Source organism: Pleurodeles waltl, chromosome 2_2 (assembly GCF_031143425.1).
Source record: "Pleurodeles waltl isolate 20211129_DDA chromosome 2_2, aPleWal1.hap1.20221129, whole genome shotgun sequence".
NCBI lineage: Eukaryota > Metazoa > Chordata > Amphibia > Caudata > Salamandridae > Pleurodeles > Pleurodeles waltl.
Genome location: NC_090439.1, coordinates 1,062,088,727 through 1,062,109,975, shown reverse-complemented (window position 1 = coordinate 1,062,109,975; position 21,249 = coordinate 1,062,088,727). Strand labels below are relative to the sequence as shown.

The window sequence follows — 21,249 nt, the reverse complement described above, 5'->3', positions numbered from 1 at the left end:
AGCCGAACGCGCGGCTTGTGCCGAACGCTCGGCTCGCGCCGCGCGGTGCGGCGCGACACTATCTGCCTCCCAGAGGTGGGCAGAAAGACTGTTTCCATTTTTTTGGGTGGGGGGACATGGCCATGCAGAAAGACTGTGGCCATTTGTGTCTCAGGGAGGTGGAAGCATTGAAACAAGCATCCTGTGACTGGTTTCAAGGTATCACCCCTCATCAGCCAGGCTAGCTTGAATCCAGTGGCGCAATGAGCATGAGACTCATGTCTGGGCATACTCTTCCCACTTAGGGTGACAAAAGATTCAAGCTAGCCTGGATGATGGGGGTGATACTCCGAAACTGGTCCAAGCATGCTTGTTTATGGTCCACGAAGGACCTGGCTTGGCAGGTCAGACTGGATTTCTCCCATGGGGAGCAGGGTCAAGACTGATTAGCATGTGGCTGGGTCAAGACTAGGTGACGTGGTAGGCAAAAACGATGGATTAAACCCAGATCTCTGTGATGGGGGTGAATATTTGCATTCTTCAGCATTGAGTCCATAATCTGTTCTTTTTGATCATCTTGGAATATCTGTGTTTGTCTGTTATGTGTGTTTAACATACACATATGCACATAAACTACACAACAGTTAATGTACTTGAAGCTCTTTCGAAAAAAAAAACTATTTTCAACTATTTGTATATTGTTTTCTAGTCTGTTTGTTTCAAATACAGATGCTTTAACAGCCAAGTTCTGCAGTCACGATTTGTTCTTTGGGTTTATTAATTTTTGATGTGTACTCTGTACTGAATTCTGATGCATGTAGTTTGCATCTTTAAATAACTTGATTCATTGAAGATTTGTGAAAATATATCCTTTATTGGCATTGTTACCTGTTTCTGGTATAGCACCCACGCCCACAAGCGTATACTGGATTGCCCTTTTTGTGTTGACTTATTAAAGTTATTTAAAGACACGACTAAACAAGCTGGTATCGTTTAGGTGCGCGCAGCGTTCTCTTGACGTATTCACATGAATCAATTTATATTATAATAGAAAAGGAGACAGGTATTCATATTGCAGGGCTATTATACTGTTTGAAGACTTTGTAGTTCTAAGAGTGTTGGGCACAAGAGTTCATGATCTCCTTTCATTGTACAGCATGTTGTATTTATTATCATAAATGCTAATTTGTGCGCTGGTCTTAAGACACGTACGAGAAGTATACTTTAAAATGCTTCGTAAAGGCTATGTTTGTTCTAATTGAGGGATGTATCACTGGGCTTATAGTGGTCTTTCCCTGGTCCCTGTCGAGCTTCCAACAGGTTTTACAATCTGGCAGCTCTGCTGCTGTGCTTACAGACTCAATGGTGCCAGAGAAATGTATGTTAAGATGAGTTTCCTTAGCATAGTGGTGCAGCTTTGTACCATACTAACAGTAAATGCTCCCTGTGAAAGAATATAATGGACCACCGTAGCATCCCTGTCTCAAAACCCTGCCTTAAGAGATTTTTCACAAAGGCGGGAGGTAAGGGATTACGTTTATTTCCACTGGTAACTGTACAAGACTTTATCTAGAGAGAGGGCCACTTGAATACTGTAATTGAGGCTAGAGTGACAAGTTAATATTCGCAAAAGAACCTCAAAGTGACATGTTATGCACTTAATATTACACAAGCATTGGGCAGCCACCAGACCTGAACGTTCCTTTTCACAGATTGCTAAATTTGTTTGTGTGATGTTGTGGATAGGTGTAAGTGGGTTAGTGCAACAATTAATCAATAAGAGGATGGGTGGGTGCATCCGTCCATGCACTCAGTCCCTTGTCCTTTGAAGTAATGCACTCATTCATCCATCCATTAACTCATTCTTTAATTAGCCAGTCCACAACACACGATTCCCCCTCCCAACACCACACACACCCTCACACCATCTCTCTCTCTCACTCATCAACAAGGCACGGTAGCCAGGCCAGCCTCCTTCACCAATACTTGCATCTTCTCAACCCAGTTCCCAACAATACTCCTCACGTTTTGATTTTCTGCAGCTCTGTTGCTCTTCCAGTCTTGGTTCCTGTATTTAATACGGGTGCTGTGCAGGCAGCCTCTTGGACATGAACAGAGGAAGCCATGCTCAGCCCTGTTGTTCCACGGCTATTCCTCCCAACGGCCATGTTAAAACATCTTTGCGTAGTTTGGGTGGTAATTAAACGGCCTGTGGTATTGTGCTTCTGATGGTAACTCTCCCCTTCTTACTGATCTGATGTTAATGTACGTCGACCACCCAAAGATAGTCTACTTTGTTGAATTCTCACTGCATAGGTACTTGTAATACTTTATTTCCAAAAAATCAGCTTGTACCTATTATTATTGGCAATGTTGTGCCTGTTCATGACTAGTTGCATTTTGAACACAAGATAGGATTAGTACATGTAGAAAAACATACTGATCACTGGTGGGAAACAAGGGTAGCCTACGGCCCTTATACGTAAAGCAAATAAAGGTGATATATTCACCAGTGGAATAGGCTAGATTTAATGGGACTATATATAAACTTTGTTTCTGAAAACATTAATAATCATATATAAGTCTTGGTATGGCTTTTTATTCTCACAAAATTGAATTTAATCACTGCTGTGGACATATTTGTTTACAGCACCAGCCAGCAACTAAACTAGAATATTCATTGTACTGTACTCTGTGAACACGGCTGTGATTTGTTCTCCTCTTATGAGCTTTGCATATACTAATATAAATATTATTTGTTTTTGTCTTTTTATTCTAGATGTTCTCTGCCCAAATGTGAGAATTGAGGGGAACCGCTTCAGGTCTACAAATGGAGAGGCAGATGAAATCCCAGGTACTCCTTAATACTTCATTGAAACTGCGCCGGTAGCTGATCAAGTACAAGAAGTGTTTGGTCAAAGAGTCTGCAGCACTCCAGTTCCACGTTCCTATTTCTAATCTTGTTTACTAGGGAATGCTCCAGATCATCATCCATTGTGTGCAGATGTCTGCTCATTCATTCAGTGTGTTTTATATAAATAGTTCCAATAAAGGGTATACATGGGCAGGCAGTCAGGTACAAATGTATTGACTTTGGGAACTGGAAGTCCGTGTTCTTACAGTGGCATCACTACATGACAACATATTGTATGAATCTGGGCAATTCCCCTCATCACCCTGTGGTATTCATTTTATTGAACTCTGAATGTTGAAATCCTGGAGGGATCCAGGGATCATGTTATATGTTGCACACAGATGCCATCACTGGGCTCTTAGCATGCTGAACTACCTTAGCAGAGGGAGGCCACAATATAGATGGTTGTTTTAAAGAATAGCATACCACATTTTTGAAGGTTAGTTCCGTCAAAGATGAAGACCTGCCCTGCCTGCTGCATCCTGTCCTGGGCACCTCTGTAGGCCACTAGCACAATGAGGGATGGGGAGGAACATAATAAAAGAAGTTTACAGACTTCAAGCAAAGAAAAAGCATGCCAAATTCTAAAAGAACATACAGGGATAGGAGATCAAATCAACCCAAAAACAACAGCCATTGACTACCAACACACTCTACAAGGGGAGCTCCTTTTTTAAACATAACTCTTGGGAAGAAAAGAACAATAGAATGTTCTTTTCAAAAACACAACCAGTGAGAAAAACAGGTTTTGTTCTGGTGAGGAGTTTAAATAAGCAGCCTACCTAGGATCTTATGTCTTTAGGATCAAGATCTTCAAGGTAGCAAGGAGGTGGCAGGAACTTGGGGCTAGTCTAGATGGCGATCCATGATATCAAAGAAGCTTCCCTATGCTACCCAAGCAGGACTTCCTCTGCAGATGGCCTCCTACTGGCAGAACCATCTCGTTACCCCAATGCGATAGCAACCTCCAACCCTTAATTAAACTGAAAGGAAAATCAGGCCACTTCCCACTCGCTGCCCATTCATGTACACCTGCTCTACAGCTCCTACTGTACAAGGCGGTCACCAGTCACTGTAGGCACTGTTTAGTTAATTTCAAAAGTCAGATCCTGTGTTATCTGTATTACGTGCAAGGTAGGTAGAAGGAAGAGCCTACAGCGCTGTGTATGGGAGGCATAAGAATTTAACAAAACATAAGCTAATCCAAAGAAGCCCCAAAAGGCAGTTTAAAATTAATGATGAATGAAACAAAAATTATGTTTTTTTTCTCAAAACTTGCTTGTAGTTTGACTTCTCATAATAGCGTTCAGAAAAAAATAGCCATTACCTCCCGTCCCTCCCTCGCCTTCCTTTTAACCAATGAGGCCTCCCGCCTCCCCTCTAGACCCTCCCTTCCCCTTTCAAAACCCCCCCCCACCTTTATCCCCTCCTGTTCTTTTGTCTAGCCCACGCTAGACGGTTTTCTTTCCCTTTCTTACCTGCACGGCGGGGCCTGGAGGTCGTCGATGGAGGCACTCCTCGGGACGCGGAGCTCCGCGAGGAGTGCTACGGCTGGGTCGCGTCTTGAACGAGCAGCATGGTTGCTCGAGAGGCGTGTCCTGGAGGCCGGCTGACGGGGTCAGCCGGCCCTCTGTGGCTGGGACGTTGATTTCCGGGTTTCAGCGCCGCGGAGCCGCGGGGAACCGAGGGACTTCAACTCTGAGATGCTCTCAGGTAGGACGGGCGTTCGGCCCGTGGTTTTTATGTATTTTGATGAAATAGGTGACCTCTTTAGGGATTGGTGGAGCCCTGATTGGGGGGAGGACCAGGTGCCTATATAGAGGGTAGTTTTTTGGGGTTCAAGTCAGTGATTATTTGTTTACCATGCCTAAAGTTCCAGCAAAGAGACGTAGGATTGTCTCTTCTTCCTCGGAGGAGGAGGGGGGTGAGGCTAGCATTACTACTCCTGAGAACTCACAGGTACCTGGCAGGGGTACTCCCCTCATGTCCAGAAAGGAGGTTCAGGATATGATTGAGGTGGCGGTGACCAGGGCACTACAAGCAGGCGTGGCCAGGACTGGTCAGTCTAAATGTGCGCATTCATCGGTAGCAGCTAGGAAATCCTCATCGGAGAGTGAGGATGAGGCCCCATCGACGTCATCTGGGGGGAAATATGTTTCCAGAGAAGATATGTGGGAAGTGATGGCACATGTTCGGGACAATTTGGGTTTCCCAGTGTTTCAACCTGCAGACTCGGATTCTCATTTATTTCCTCAATATAAGACACCTTCAAAGTTTGCCATGCCTTTTCAGGGACCTGTGAGGGATATGGTGTTTCGTGAGTGGAAGGATGTGGATAAGGCTCAGGTTCCACGATTCCTTCAGAAACTTTACTTACTTGAGGGTGAGGAGGTTTTGCCTCCTTCAGTACGCCTGGACTCTATTTTGGCTACTCTGATTGGCAAAACGGCAGTCAATCCGGAGGATTGTGTGCCTACGGATGCCACTGACCGTAAAGTGGATTCGGGTCTTAAGAGGGCTTTTGCTGCGGAAAATCTGGCGCTGAGGGCAGGGATTTATTCTGCTTATGCGTCACAGTCATTGGTTCAAGACTTTGATAAACTGGCGGTGGCTGTACAGGAAGGGGCAGAATGTTCGGAGCTCCTGGCTGGTATGGAGCAGCAGGCCAGATTGTTGGCTGATGTGTCTTCGGATGTGGTCCGTACTTCGGCTCTGGCATCTGGGTCTTTGATTGGGGCTCGTAGGTCCCTCTGGTTGCGTTCCTGGAAGGCTGATCCGGGGGAAAAGGCGGCCTTGTTGAGACTGCCGTTTGAAGGTCGTACCTTGTTTGGAGAACAATTGCCATCCATGCTTTCCAAGGCTTTTAAGGAACGGAAGCATGCCTTACCTTATAAAGGGGGTTCTTCTTCGGGTAAAGGGTGGAAGAAACATTCCAGATCTTCTCCTACTAGGGATGCTAAATCCTTTTCATTTAGGAAACGGCGTTTTCAGCCGCGTTTTTCACCTAAGAAGTCTGCTCCTGCGACCCGGGGTGGTTTCAAGAAGGGGTCCTGACAATCACTGTGGGCCTGGCAGAGGGCCGGTTGGGGGAAGACTGAGTCACTTTCTTTCGGCTTGGAAGGACAGTGTAAACGATCATTGGGTACTAGACATTGTGGCCAATGGTTATGTCATAGATTTTGTGGTGGTTCCTCCAGATTCAGGGGTACGTCCCACACCTCTGCCTTCAGAGGGGTCACGGAGAAGAGCATTATTGGACGGAGTGCGGGACTTACTGGTCAAGGGGGCCATTTCCCACGTTCCGCTAGACGAGCGGGGTCAGGGCACTTATTCGGTCTTGTTTCTTGTGCAGAAAGTTTCAGGGGGATTTCGGCCGGTGCTCAATCTAAAGGAGGTGAATACCTGGATCAGGACAGTGCATTTCCGCATGCTGTCCATTCAGACTATTTTTCCATTTGTCAGACACGGGGACTTTCTGGTGTCACTGGATCTGCAGGATGCTTACCTACACGTACCGGTGGCAAGATCCTCTCAAAAGTTCCTGAGGTTTGCTGTGGGTCAGGACCATTATCAGTTTTGCGTTCTGCCTTTCGGTCTAAAATCTTCTCCTCGAATTTTCACAAAGGTGCTGGCTCCTCTAGTGGCTTTGCTTCATTCAGAAGGGGTATTTCTGCATCCTTATCTAGACGACATTTTGATTCATGCCCAATCACGAGACCTTTTGCAGAAGCAGGTGGTCCATGTTCTGGGGGTCCTGCAAAACCACGGGTTTTTAATCAATTGGGAGAAGTCAGACTTAGTGCCGTCCCAGGATCTGGTTTTTCTGGGAGCTCGGTTTCAGACTCTTCTTGGGTTGGTGACTGTGTCAGAAAAATGGTTGGGTGTCCTACAGACTTTGGTAAAGAAGGTATTGTTGCGGTTTGTTCCCCGAGCTCTTCTATGGTTGCGTCTGCAGGGTCATTTGGCGTCGGTGATATTTCTGGTTCCTTGGGCACGTTTCCATCTCCTGTGCTTGATGACATGGTTCTTGAGAAGGTGGACACCAGGGTCCGGTTCTCTGATGGACAGGGTTCCAGGGTCCGGATTGATTCACAGAGAGTTGCAATGGTGGTTGGATGCAGACCACCTGAGGATAGGGGTTTCTTTATCGCCTCTGAGACCCGTGGTGGTGACGACGGATGCCAGCCTCTCCGGTTGGGGGGCATGGATGGGGTCGGCTCAGATTCAGGGGTTTTGGTCCCCTCGGGAGGCGAGTCGGTCGTCGAATTGGCGCGAATTGCGGGCAGTATTCCTGGCTCTGGTCCATTTTCAGGATTCCCTGAGGGGTTCGGCGGTTCTGGTTCGCACAGACAACTTAGTGGCCAAGGCTTATGTCAATCGGCAAGGAGGGACCAGGTCAAGGGCTCTGTTCAATCTAGTCAGGGAGATTTTTGTGTGGGCTCAGGAGTGGGTTCCTTCTCTCAGGGCTACGTACATTCGGGGGGTGGTGAATGTTCGGGCGGATCGGCTGAGCAGAGTGATTCCTTCCTCTCAACTTTTCTCTCTCCGGAAGTCTCTGTTTCAGCATCTGGTTCGGCTTTGGGGTCTTCCAGTGCTGGATGTGTTTGCGTCAGTAGGGAATGCGAAAGTGGATCGCTTCTGCTCCCGGTTTCGATGTCCCCAAGCATGGGAGGTGGACGGGATGTCATGTCCTTGGCCGCAGGGCCTTTTGTATGCGTTCCCTCCTTTTCAACTACTCAGGGCGTTTCTGTTACGTGTGAGGGATCTGGGGTCCAGGGTTGTCCTAATTGCGCCACTTTGGCCGAGGGCGAATTGGTTCCCCTTGTTGAGGCTGATGGCGGACGGGAGGATGTGGCCTCTGCCTCTTTGTCCGTCTCCCCTGGAGTTTCCCTGCCTCCCATTGGGGTCATTGAGAAGGTTACACTTGACGGCCTGGAAGTTGAACGACGGGGATTGACAGGTCTGGGGGTGCCGGTAGCTTTGAGTTCTACATTGCTGGCTTCGAGGAGACGTTCCACTTTGCTTTCTTATGGTAGACAGTGGAAGGTGTTTTCGTCATGGTGCTTAAGTCGTGAGTTAGATCCTACCTGCGCTTCTATCTTTGAGGTGATGCAGTTCCTGCAGGACGGTGCTCATTTAGGGTTGTCAGTGGCATCTCTTCGGGTGCAGTGGGCGGCTATTCAGGCATTCAGAGGACCATGGCGTAATCTTCAGGATGAAGGGCGCTTGATGCCGAGATTTTTTCAAGGGCTTGTTAATTTATTTCCTCGCCCGGTACGTTCTTTTCCTTCATGGGATCTGTCCTTGGTTTTGGATGTGTTGACGGAGCCCCCTTTTGAACCTTTGGGGGACTGTGATTTGCGCCATCTATCTTTGAAGACATTCTTTTTGGTAGCCATTACTTCGGCTCGTCGGTTGGGGGAATTGGGGGCATTGGCTTGTTCCTTTCCTTTTTGTAAGATTTTTCACGATCGGGTGGTTCTGGTTCCGGTACCTTCCTTTATTCCTAAAGTCAATTCTTCGTTCCACTCCCGGCAGGAGGTCATCCTTCCTTCATTTTGTCCGAATCCCTCCTCAAGGGAGGAGGTCCGTTTGCATTCGTTGGATGTGCGCAGGGTTTTGTTGGAGTATCTGCGGGTGGTGGCTCCTTTTCGTAAAGGGGATTCACTGTTTGTTAATTTTGGTCCGGCTCGCAAAGGTGAGAAACCTTCCACGGCTTCCTTGAGTCGGTGGGTTCGATCTTTAATTCTGTTGGCCTATTCCTTGAAAGAGGTGGTTCCTCCTCAAGGGATTCAGGGGAGATCTACCAGAGGCATGGCGGCTACGGTGGCGGAGCTTCAGGGGACTTCCGTGGTGGAAATTTGCAGGGCCGCCACTTGGGCTTCTCCTTCGACGTTTGTGCGTCATTATAGGCTGTCGGACTTGGGTAGTTTGGAGTCGGTGTTAGGTCACCGGGTCTTATCCTCTATGAGATAATGTTTGGGATGTTCTTGGTGCAGGATATTAAATAAAGGTCTTGCAACTCGATGTCCGTCTCCTGTGTGTTTTCTTGCTATGTCTCATTGGTTAAAAGGAAGGCGAGGGAGGGACGGGAGGTAATGCTTCCATTTTCTTACGATAATGGCATTACTCCTAGTCCTACTCCCTCGCCTTCCTTTTCCGTTCCCTCCCACCCTCCCGGTACGGACTGTCCGAGTTGCAGCTTGGGCTTGGTTTTTGTACATGAGGGGATAAGGGTGGGGGGGGTTTTTGAAAGGGGAAGGGAGGGTCTAGAGGGGAGGCGGGAGGCCTCATTGGTTAAAAGGAAGGCGAGGGAGTAGGACTAGGAGTAATACCATTATCGTAAGAAAATGGAAGCATGAACAACGATTTGAAAAGATACAATATGTCTGACTTATATGCTTCAGCTACATTTTGAAGTGGGACTGAGGCAAAATATGGTGCTTAGTTTTTTTGTTTGCAGAAATTCGCTTTGAAAATGTGTTTAAACACTAAGTTTAAATCTGAACATCAAGCTTTTTTTAAAATAATAAATCCTTAATGATTAGATGAACAATGATCTTAACCTTGCATCCTGTTGACCGCCTATGGCATCCAAAATAAAGTTCAGCAATGTAGAAAACCAAATATTTTCAGTGACTTTTATCCACTCCAGGAGAGTCCTCCAAGTTCATCCTTCATCAGTTTACCTCTCTCGGAAATCTGCGGTGGAAGAAAGGCTCGAGTACATGAGAATACAGAATGACTCATCCAAATACATTTGTTGTTTCTGCTCCCGGTAGCAGCACATAGTGAAAATATAGCACCGGACTCCGAGGTACCAGACCGTGATTTTTCTTTACAGAATCAATTAGTGTCCTCTCGGCAACCGACGGTGACTCATTCAAAATAAAATACTGACCAATACCCTCCGCGAGGCAACTGGATATAAGTTATCACGGAAAACAGAAAAAGGAACACATAAAAAGTATCACTGCGAGACATTTTCCGTCGAAAATAACAATTTGATCTTGCAGCAGCTCTCTAGAGTACTGCTGACGTCAGCGTCAGGGGTCACGCTCTGGCGCACGCGGTCTTCTTAAGCGTGCCCCTTGTGTGACCCGTGTTATGTCCTGTCATCCTGTGTTCCGTCTCGCCCCCGCGGTACTCACCTTGCTGGGTTTCTATTTTTTTTAAGAGGGCAAATTAGAAGCTTTATAGGTTTACACTGCCGACTGAGAATATAAATGTGTGAAGATTATCTCCCAATGCAAAGGTCATCAGCTGATTTGATTTTATGTGGGAAATGTGTTTTTGTAATATGTTCACCTCTCTCCCTAGGTGGTCTCCAAAATAACATTATAGTTTATTGATATACCATTCTTCCAAACACAAAGGGCCAGATGTAGGTAGCTGTTTGCATGTCGCAAACTGCGAAAAACGCAGTTTGCGCCATGCAAAAAGCCTAACGCGATGCACATCCCCAAATTGCGAGTCGGTTGCGACTCGCAATTTGGGGATGCGACTCGCAAATAGGAAGGGGTGTTCCCTTCCTATTTGCGACCGCATCGCCATGCTGAGTTGCTTTGTGACCGCGAATGCGATCGCAAACCAACTCGCAGTTACCACCCACTTGAAGTGGGTGGTAACTCATTCGCAAAAGGGAAGGCGTCTCAATGGGACCCCTTCCCCTTTGTGAATGACGAAAAAAATGTTTTTTCAGAGCAGGAAGTGGTCCTATGGACCACTGCCTGCTCTGAAAAAAACGAAACCAAATGGTTTCGGAAGTTTTTCGTTTTGCAATTCGTTTTCCTTTAAGGAAAACGGGCTGCAAAAAGAAAAAAAAAACTGCTTTATTAAAAAAGCAGTCACAGACATGGAGGTCTGCTGTCTCCAGCAGGCCACCGTCCCTGTGAGTGCATGGACTCGCTATGGGGTCGCAAAATGCGACCCACCTCATTAATATTCATGAAGTGGGTCTTTGCGACCCCATAGCGAGTCGCAGAAGGTGTCTGAGACACCTTTCTGCATAAAATTTTGCGAGTTGCAAATTGCGAGTCGGTATGACTCGCAATTTGCAACTCGCAAAATTTTACTTTGCTACATCTGGCCCTAAGATCAGCCTGTGCTGATCCTGTGAAAATCCCACTCCGTGAAATTCAATCCAGGGTTTCTCTTTCGATCCCTTTGCCTGTGTTTTCTTTTTCCTACCACAGGTGTATTAGAACATTGATCAATACACTTGAGTTAGAAACGAGTTTTAAGTACTTCTCAACTAACTATTGAGTTTTTTTCTAGTTACACCCTTCTACATCGAAGCTCTAACAGACAATGGCCCTCATTAAGACCAAAAGGGTCGGGGTGGCGGCTGGACTGCCACCAATGTGGCAGTACGACCGCCTCATTATGATCGCGGCAGTAGCTCCGCGATTGGACTGCCAGCACTGCCACTTTACCGCCACAGGACGGACTGACGATGCCGGCGGTCCCAAACTCCATGGCAGCACTGCAAGCAGCATTGCCCTGGGGATCATGACTCCCCTCTCCACCAGAGGTTTCATGGTGGTAGCACCGCCATGAAATGGCTGACAGAGACTTGGTACGGGCAGCGCAGAGGTCCCCCAGGCCAGCCCCATCGCAAGGTTCACTGTCTACCTTGTTTGTAGTGCACCCTACACACTACAGCATTGCTGCTGGCTCTACTACGAGCCGGCAACAATGCTGTAGGTCGTTTCCTGCTGGACCAGTGGGAAACTCGTAATGGGGCCGATGGGAGGCGGCTGCACTGGCAGCAACCTACCTCTCAGGACTTCGGCGGACGGCCTTTTCCATCGACCCCAAAATCTTTTCCTTTACTGCTCCAATATCCAGAAACCTCCCACAAAGTCCCCAATTTTGTTTCAAAAAATCTTTTGAAAAATGTTACTGTTAATTAGATTTTTTTTCCAAGTGTCATCATGAGTTAAACTTTCTGGCTTCTCTAAGTATTTTTTATTCTAACAATATGAATGCTCAGATGACAGATGCCTGCAACTTACATAGAGTGGGTACTAAATGTCCTGTTCTAGGCGACAGGCCAGAGCCACAAAGTGTGAAATGTTGAGAATTTAACAGGGAGAAACAGAATGAGAAAAGTTGTAATGTTGGTGCACCATACCAATAACCAACATCATCGCTCTCTGCCACTCGATTATCTTCAGTGGAGCTCTAGCTATTCCAATGTTCTAATATCAACTAATGTGCTTTACATTAAATTCAAGTAGCAAAAATAAAACCCCAAAGATGGACATGCTATTGTGAGGCATGCACCTTCTTTATGGAATGTTTGTTACAAATAAACCTTGATAGCAGGAATGCTTTTCATTTGAGACTTCCACATTACAAAGGTATATTGGATGAATAGTTTGGTCTATGTATTTCTGGTCCAATAATTGGGACCCACTTCTCAAAACAATCTTTTTTTTGTTTAAGCTTGAATTACACATGCAAAAAAACCTGCTTTTACTATTCTCAAACGTTGGTTTTGCACTTCTAGTAGGATTTTCCAACATGAAGATCTTGCAGTGCTGGATCTTATTCAGCTGTTCACTGGTCGTATGCATATGAAGGGGCATACCATTAATCTCGTATTTAGCAATGTCACAGATCTATCAGCTCAGGCTCCTCTCCTGTTGTTATGGTCTGACCATTTTTTTATCTTGCTCAAACTCCCCATTCCCTCCGCTCCCATACCTTTGAATAGGCAAATGGGCCGCCGCTGGCCCAAGCTGAATCTCAGAGAATGGACTTCCATTCTCGTAAATTCCAAACCTAACCTCTTGGATCATACTTCCGCACTGTCAGATACAATAAATGAGTGGATCTCCAACTCATTGGACACTGTACTCCCGGTAGAGACCACTACTACTACCACTACTATAATCCCCTTGGTTTATCCCTCAGCTGCGGCAGCTAAAAAAGGAGTGCAAATGCTTGGAAAGAAGGTGGAGAAAAATGTATGATAATTCCTCTAAATCCGAATACAGGAAAGCGATCAGAAACTTTCATTCAGAAATAAGGTCCACCCAGACCTCCTATTATCCATTTAAAATAGAACAGTCCTCCAACTCTCCTAAAGAAAATTTTCAAATCTTTAAAGAGATTCTTCAGCCACCCTCACATACTGACCTCATGGAGGCCTCCATGGAACATAGTAACAAGCTTGTCTGTTTCTTTCTAAAGAAAATATTACACATTTATTCAGCCTTCCCTGACAAGCCTGCTCAGGAAGTCAATCTTGTTGGTCAGGGTTTGGCTCAAAACTCTACAGTTTCTCTACAGGCCTTCCCTCTCCTCACTGAAGATTTAGCAACCAGTCTTCTACATTCCATAAAATCCATATCCCCGCTGGACCCAGCTCCTCCCCACATTCTGGCCAGGGGGGTCAGGTATCATTGTCCCTGTCCTGAACAACCTCCTTAACGCATCCCTCACAACAGGACAGAACCCTTCACACTGGAAGCATGCTATAGTCAAGTCACTACTAAAAAAGCCTCATCTTGATGCTGCTCTTTTCACCAACTATAGTCCGATCTCTGTATTTCCTGCTATGTCCAAACGAATTGAAAAACTTGTCAACAGACATACTTCAGGCTTTCTCGAGGAGCATGAGATTCTTCAGCACATGCAAATGGATTTCAGACACCAACATAGCACTGAGACTGCACTGCTTGCAGTTGTGGAAGATGTAAGACGTCGTCTTGACCCAGGGGACTCCATGGCCATCATTCTGTTAGACCTTAGCGCAGCATTTGATACCATAGACCACACCATTTTGGTACAAAGAATTTCTGAGGCAAGTATCAATGGCTGTGCCTTGAAATGGCTTTCCTGTTTTTTGGAGGATCAGACCTTCCAAGTTCTTGATCGTTCTTACCTCTCCAACAGTTTTTCCCTCAATTGTGGGGTGCCTCAAGGTTCCTCCATGAGTCCACTCTGTTTAATCTCTATATGTTGCTGTTAGCTGAGATTGCAGAACCGTACGGTCTGTCGTTGGTTTCTTACGCCAATGACACTCAGCTGTTTTTTTTCATTTTCCACAAATTCTAATCTGGATCAATCCCAACTAGTCTCCAAGCGCTAGCCAGATGGATGGCTGACTGCAAACTTCAGATAAATGAAGAAAAAACAGAGGTGATGTTATCGGAGCTTCGCAAGAAAAATCATGAACTCTCCTTTCGTAGGAACCTGAAAACCTTGTTGTTCAGAGCTTAATTTTCTACTCCTGCAGTCTGTTCTTTTTCCGCTTTAGCTCTGGGAGGCCTGCGGGTAGCCACGCACTTTATAAATCCAATAAACTAAACTAAACTAAGATTTACATGTGAGTACATTTCAGGATTGGGGATTGGCACAAAATGGGTGTCACTGGGCAGGAATGCACTGCTAGTTTGTGGATATCCCCAAACTTATCTTTGGCATTGTTTCATACTGGTAAAGGTTTTACCCTAGGAAAGAGATTAAATTTACGTGTATCATGAGCAATAATAAATCCCGTCCCAGGATGAGAAGGTGAAAGAAGCACTTACCAAAAATGGTGATTTCCTCATGCCTACCAAAAAGGAAAAAGTTTAAAAAAATGCGTTTTCACTTGTTAATTATTTTCCCAAATCACTGATTATAACTGTGTACGTTCTCGCATGCAAACATAACTCACACAAGTTTCCCAGGAGTATTCCGGGAAACCTGTCACCACCTCAGATATCTAGGTATTGTCTGAAAATCGTTTGTGAATTTCAAAAAGGCTGGAAATCTGTGAAGGTTGAAAATCTTCTGACTTTTTTGAGACTAGGGCCCACAGGTAAGATGCAATGCTTGCTGGTCTGATATTATAAAAACAGTGCAAGGAAAGCGGAAGAGAGTGGGTCCCACAGAGTGGGACAGGTTATGCTTTACATAGTGGAATTTGAAGTGGACCACTATTTAATTGAAGACCAGCTTCATTTTGGAGAATCCTTGCATGCTTAAAATCAGAAGCCATGCCAGGATAATGTGATCTTTGTGTATTTATAGCTCTGCCGAGGATGTGTGATTAAAACCACAGGCGGGACACTGCCCTGCATCATAAACCAGAGTAGTTTCAATTAAAGACTAAGAAGATTTCTCTTGGCAGTCAGCCATTCTCTGAACAATGTCAGCTTGATTCTACAGATTCCAGTGACTGTCAGGTCATAGTAGAGTACAGCGCAGTTCATTCGGTGGTCCAACACATAATAATGAGTCCTTTTACAGAATGTTAACAGGGGCCCCTAAATCACCTTCATCTCACAGATAGTCATTGTTATGGGCTGAATGAGGCCTTTGAAGGATTGTGCCCCCCACCTTACACCTGTGCCTCGGGGGCGCCACCTCTGAGTTCAACTCTCTCAGCACAAGTCAATGTCAAACTGCACTTCCTTCTAGTTGTGCAAATTCTAACAACACAAAAGGATGATGGACGGAGTGCTGAACAATGCAAACACTCACCCCCAGTCACAGATCTGGGTTTAATCCATCGTTCTTTTGCTCACCATGCCACCACAGTTTGGATCTAGGTAAATGCAAATCAGTCTTGACCCTGTTCCTCATGGGAACAGTCCAGCCCAAACTGCGAATCCAGGTCCTCCCAGGACCGGAAACAAGCATCCTGGGACCGGTTTCAGGGTATCACCCTCATCAGCCAGGCAAAATTTGAATACATTGATAATTCACCTAACAATAAATGGGGATTTCATCTATGTAGATGTACACCTACAACGTGGGGACATTCCCAACCTTTTCTTGGTTCCAACACCTAGACTGTCACCAGACTGCAATGCCACTGTTGTAGTTTTAATTGGCAAGCACCGTGCATAAGGGTCAGCTTTATCACTGTGCAACTGGAGTAGCCCTTACTTACTGGCACTTAGCTCAGAGGTGCAATTTGTAGAAATAACTGACAGGTTTAAAAGCACTGCTGAACAGCTCCTTGAGTATTCAACAGTTTTCTGGCAACAATAAAAATGAAGATAACTCTGGTGATTAATGTTTCCGCTGGAGAGAGATCAGAGTTTTGTCTCGTGGCAGTTGTGACTCATCATAAAGTCGCACAGAGGGTTAATATGCCTGCTGCAAAGAATGTGTGCCATGCAGACCACAGAACTGATTTTTATGTGGCTAGCTCAGTGGGTTACTACTTCTATCACAGAGGAACTTTTGTGACTTGCAGTTCTTAAGTTACAATCCTAATATAGCACAGTGACCATTGAACTGTCATCAAAAGCTGCATGCAAACTGCATCGTATAGGTTACAATGTTATGTTTTTCCCTCCAGGTATTCATTATTCTAATGTTGCTAAAAATTGTTTGGGTAGAAATACATTATTATTAGTAAAGCCAACCCAAAATACTGTTTTGTTTTCTCTCATTGTACCAATGGCATTGCTGGATTTGGCCGGCGCCACCACAGTATTGTGGGGAACTGAATCCAATTCCAACCTGTGGGACAACTGTCGGCCTAGCCCTCCCCACCAGTTAGCAGTACCTCACGAGTACCCAAGAGTAGAGATGATTTGTGGCAGCTGTGCGCATGACATTCTGACTTCTCAGGAAAAACGTGGTGGAACACATCTTATTCTTTACTCTCAGTTGCATTTGTCTCACACATGCAAAGACAAACAGAAGCAGGACTTGGTTCATTAAATTGTATTGAATCAACTGCATCCTAGATAAAAAGCATGTGCTGCAATAATAAGGATAATGAACATGACAGTAGCAGAGCAGTGACCAAGAAAGTGAAACATAAGAAAAGTCCCACCATAGTGTCACAATTCTAGGTGTAATAATTCCTACCTATACCACAAATGTTCTATACTAGAACACAGCAGTGATAGCCCTAATCCACCCTTCAGGACCCCTGGGAAGACACCATCCCCCATACCTGAAAATGGTAGAAGCGAAGAGGGCTGTTGGTCTTTCAAGGGTCTTCTCCTACGTAGGTGGAAAATATGTTTAGTCTCAGCAGACAGTTGCAATGAAGCAACAGCATGTGGTGGCAAGTGTTTTCTTACTAAAACATCTGATGTTCTAAGAAAACTGCCCTTATGTAAAAACAGGTATGTTTCCATGAAGTGAATGGGAATATGACGTTCTATTTTGTACTAACAAGATTATGGTGTACAGCCTTGAGAAAAGCAGAGTGAAGATGTGCTAAGAAATGAAAACATTTCCTAAGCAGAGCAAACAACAGATAAAAGAATTAAAACATCATCACAGGATGAAGGCTCTGCTAAAATAATAAAATTAATTATTTTCTAGGCTAAAAGGCACAAGCTGCAAGCCTATGACTAAAATAACGAACCCATAAAATAGTACTAGAATAACCTCATACTAATCCTGTGGTCTGTTTTAAGTTCAAACTTTGGCTTCTCCAGACCAAATACTCTTAAAGTGCACTGCCTACCAGTATGAATGACGTGATTCCTACACCTTGTAATCCTCATTTTATGTAAAATGTCCAATTTTCTAATGTATCAATCAATCAATCAGTTTTTGTAAAGTGCAACTACTCATCTGTGAGGGTCTTAAGGCGCTGGTGGTGGGTCTGGGCCTCATTCGAATGTACCCATGTCATTCATTATCCTTGCATAATGAGTGCCTGTTTGATGTAAAGTGCTTTGACTCCATACAGTGGTATGAGCAGTGCTATAAATCAAATGAAATGCATTTGAGAGGGGCTATGGAGTCATGAGGGGCACAGAAGGAGGTAATTGAGCGTGGTGTCAAAAAAGATTATCGCACTTGGTGCCACCAGTGCTAAAGCCAGCCCTTCCTGGATTGGTTTGTCTTTTTCCTATGGCATGGCATTACTTACAGCAGTTCTACGTTTTTTTAGTAGGTTAATGTTGCACCAACTTGGGCCAAAGGGCATCAATGAGCTTTTTATAAGAACCATACATTCTAATGAGAATCAGAGTTTCACATTTCTTTTAGATTAGGCATGGGGAGGGTAAATAATTTCCTTCATAATCACATTTATCCTCACTTTAGAGTAAGGGCCCCATTACGAGTGTGGCGGTCCGAGGAGTGCCACACTCGCAGTGATGGTCGCACAGCTGCACTTCAGGCGGTCCAACTGCCACATTACAAGCCTGGTGGACAGACCCGCCAGGGGATCCCTGTCACCGCCAGGAACATCGTTCCCAACAGGCTGACAGCATTCTGAGTTGTACCCAGCACTGCTGTGCTGATTACCACACAGCTTTCTGGCAGCCTATCCATGTCGGTCACCCCACCATGGAAAGGCTGGAGGAAATCCAGTGCTGGCCCCCCGTGCTCAGCATCATCAGAACGTGCACTGTCTGCTTTGCAGAAAGTGCACATTCCGATAGTGGTGGTGTGCTAAAGTACTGGCCTCGGCTGCCTTAAGGAAGCCGAGACCAATACTGTAGCACTGTTCTCGCCTTTCAGCCTGGTGGGGATGGCGCAATATAATGCTTCCATTGGTCAGCCCAGCGGTAACATTGTCATACACTTGGGGGGGACACCACGGCCATGGCCCTCAGTTTGGAAAATCAGGCTCATAATGTTTTCCATGTGGTCAAAGAATGTGATTTAAGAAATAAGTGGTGAATAACAATAATTTAAAAAAAGGCTAATTACAACTTATTAAATTGATGATATAATTAATAAAAGAGCCTGGATAATGCCTTATTTCAGATATTCAGTTTTTATATTATTTCGGCTGGTATTTTCATATATAGTAAATGAAAACTTTAAGTAAGGTATAGTTAGAATTCCATTGAATGCAATCAATTATCAGGAATATCAACAGAGCAGCATGTAATTAACTCAACTTTGATATGTGAACTGATGGAATCATTATTTACAACAGTGTCACTGATATTAATGCATGAAAGCTTGAAATATCAGGAGTGTGAGAAACTGAGTTATTAACCCTTCTCAAGCAACAACAACAACAATCCGGTCAGGGTGAACCGCAAGAGTCACTAAATTAACCTGGCTTAACCCTCTGGTAGCTGGGCTGAAAATCAGTAACTTAGAGATAAAGTGTAAAGTATTTGTGCAGCACACAAACAGTAATAAAGTGAAAACACAAAAGAAGAAAAATCTCACACCAATTTAGAAAAGTAGAGTGTCACGTAATAAATAATTTGAAACCCAAATGACAAAAATCCTATCAGTAGAACTGGAGACATTAAATTTGATCGTTTTAAATAATAGTAGCACCAAAAGGCACAAAGCTCCAACTGAGGGTATCTGGTCGCACTGGACTGGGACAAAGTCACAAGTTCAGGCCAACCACGATAGAGCCCAAGTTAGGCCCACTGAACAAAGTACCTAAAACCCTGATTTCTGAGAGTTATGAAAATCCACATCTAGAATACGTCATGCAGTGGAATTTCTGATGAGCTGACGTCAGGAGTGCGGAGTCTGGCGTTGAAGATGTGCTGCAAAGCGGCAGTTCTGAGGAGCTCCAAGGATGCGATGTGAAGTCCTTCATCATGGATGGGTCATGCAGTGATGGGTCTGAGGAGATGTGAGACTGGAATGCAAAGTCTACTGTCGCACAGCAATGGTTTTGATTGGCTGCAGCGCTCCAACGTCAGGTGTGTGTTGCGCGGTAGTTCCATTGCGATACGTCACACTCCATCACTTATGCTGGTCTCACAGCTGGACTGGCATAGCACCCTCAGACCCATTTCCAAAGTCCCAGAACTGGGGTGGCACCACTTTAGGGGCAAGACTCACAGCAGGCAGAGTCCAAGGTTTGCATTGTCCAACATCTGTTCCAATGAAGCTGTCAGCTGTGCCGTAAGGCTTTGCATCACTCGCCATCAGTTTGGATGCAGTTTCCAACTACACATTGCTCACTGTCGGTTCTGATTAAACTTTCAGCTATAAGGCAAGACATTGCAGGGCTTCATGCCACCCATCTTTGGTTTCGATGAAGCTTGCAGCTGTGGGGTGAGGCATTTCAAGGCTTCATACTGATTATTTGCAGAACCTTGGGCTACGCCAGGAGGAGTTCTCTCTGATGCCAGCCAAAAGATCCTGGACCTGGGGAGGCACATCTTGAGAATTAGGGACTTACTCTAGCAGAAGCCAGCAGTGCTGAGGCAGGTCCATTTACAGGCCCAGACAGGTACAGGGCAGCAGGTCAACTGGGCAGTTGGAGGGACACGTCTAGAGTTTGTTGTGTCCCTGTAACTCAGAATAGGAGGCCATCCAACTGACCCTTGAGGTCACTAACCCTAGGATTAGGGAAGCAGCTCCGGTCTTCCTTCTCAGAGAGCAGGGCAGGCTAATCCCAGCAGGACAGTCCTCTAGCAGCATAGCAGCCCTTCTTCAGGGAAGCCACAATTCCAGTGGATTACTGAAGTGTTGATCTGAGGGTCCAATATTTATCTCTGGTGCCAGTTTTTAAGTGGGAGAAACGTCTAGAGTTCCCCCCATCTGGTTTTGGGAGTTCCTTTCATGCCGGGCGTAGGCTTCAAGGGACCTGGGGAGACAATAGGCTTGTGCCAGGTTATTTGTCAATGTGCTGGAGACAGACCCTTTGCAATTAAATTGGGGCAGAGAACACAGCACAAGCACTTTATTACTAGCTAGCAGTGGTAAATTGTCCTGAAGCCAACGAAAATAAATTTCAGCAGATAGGATGTCATGAGGTTATTTTAGTGCTTTGCATGGGCACATTTATTTTATCTCCAGCCCTGTGGCCTGTGCCCTTTCACCCAGTTGCCTTTCATTTTGTTCCTTTTGTTATTTTAGCAGAAGCTTCATTTTAGCAGTGGTGTTTTTATTATTTTTATCAGTTGCACTTCCATGCAGAGCTGGCTATTAGTTCTTTATAGGACATTTCATCTTGGGCTCAGCTCAAGGCTAGACAAAGCTGTACACAATAATTTACCGAGTATTGCCAGCCCAAGAGTACAGTGTACCTGCTAGGCCTAAGGGTAAATTAGGGATCCAGCACTCTCAGGCCTGCTTGGTAATTTCTCAGGCAACCAAGTACATTGAAGCAAGTGAGAAGTGCTCTTCTTGTTATCTAGGGTGTCAGGAACCCTTATTCTTCAAAACTACAACATGAATGGGTACTGCTTAGAATTTAATTGAAAAATTCCTTACGTGTACACTAGGCATAGCGCAGGCTACTTAAACTGACTACAAATGTATTCCTTTGAAATGCCGTCTCCTATTGTTCAGTTTAATTCTGAGATAACTTCTGAAAAAGGGCACAACTAATCTGTATGCTTTAGCATAAAGCCGAGAAATCTCTGAAAGTGAATGTTTAATAATCACTTCTGTGAACACAGATCCTTTACATCTCAGTAACACAAGTAAGAAGGACTTAAGTACAA

At 45.2% G+C, this 21,249-nt stretch overlaps 1 protein-coding gene across 1 annotated transcript in view; it reads left to right on the top strand.

The window, feature by feature from the left end:
- Positions 1–21,249, top strand: part of COL22A1 (collagen type XXII alpha 1 chain) — a 900,581-nt gene that overhangs the window by 311,770 nt on the left and 567,562 nt on the right. Inside the window, exon 4 of the mRNA XM_069220797.1 lies at positions 2,759–2,833. Coding sequence (XP_069076898.1) covers positions 2,759–2,833 — 75 coding nt within the window. The remainder of the gene's footprint in view (positions 1–2,758; positions 2,834–21,249) is intronic.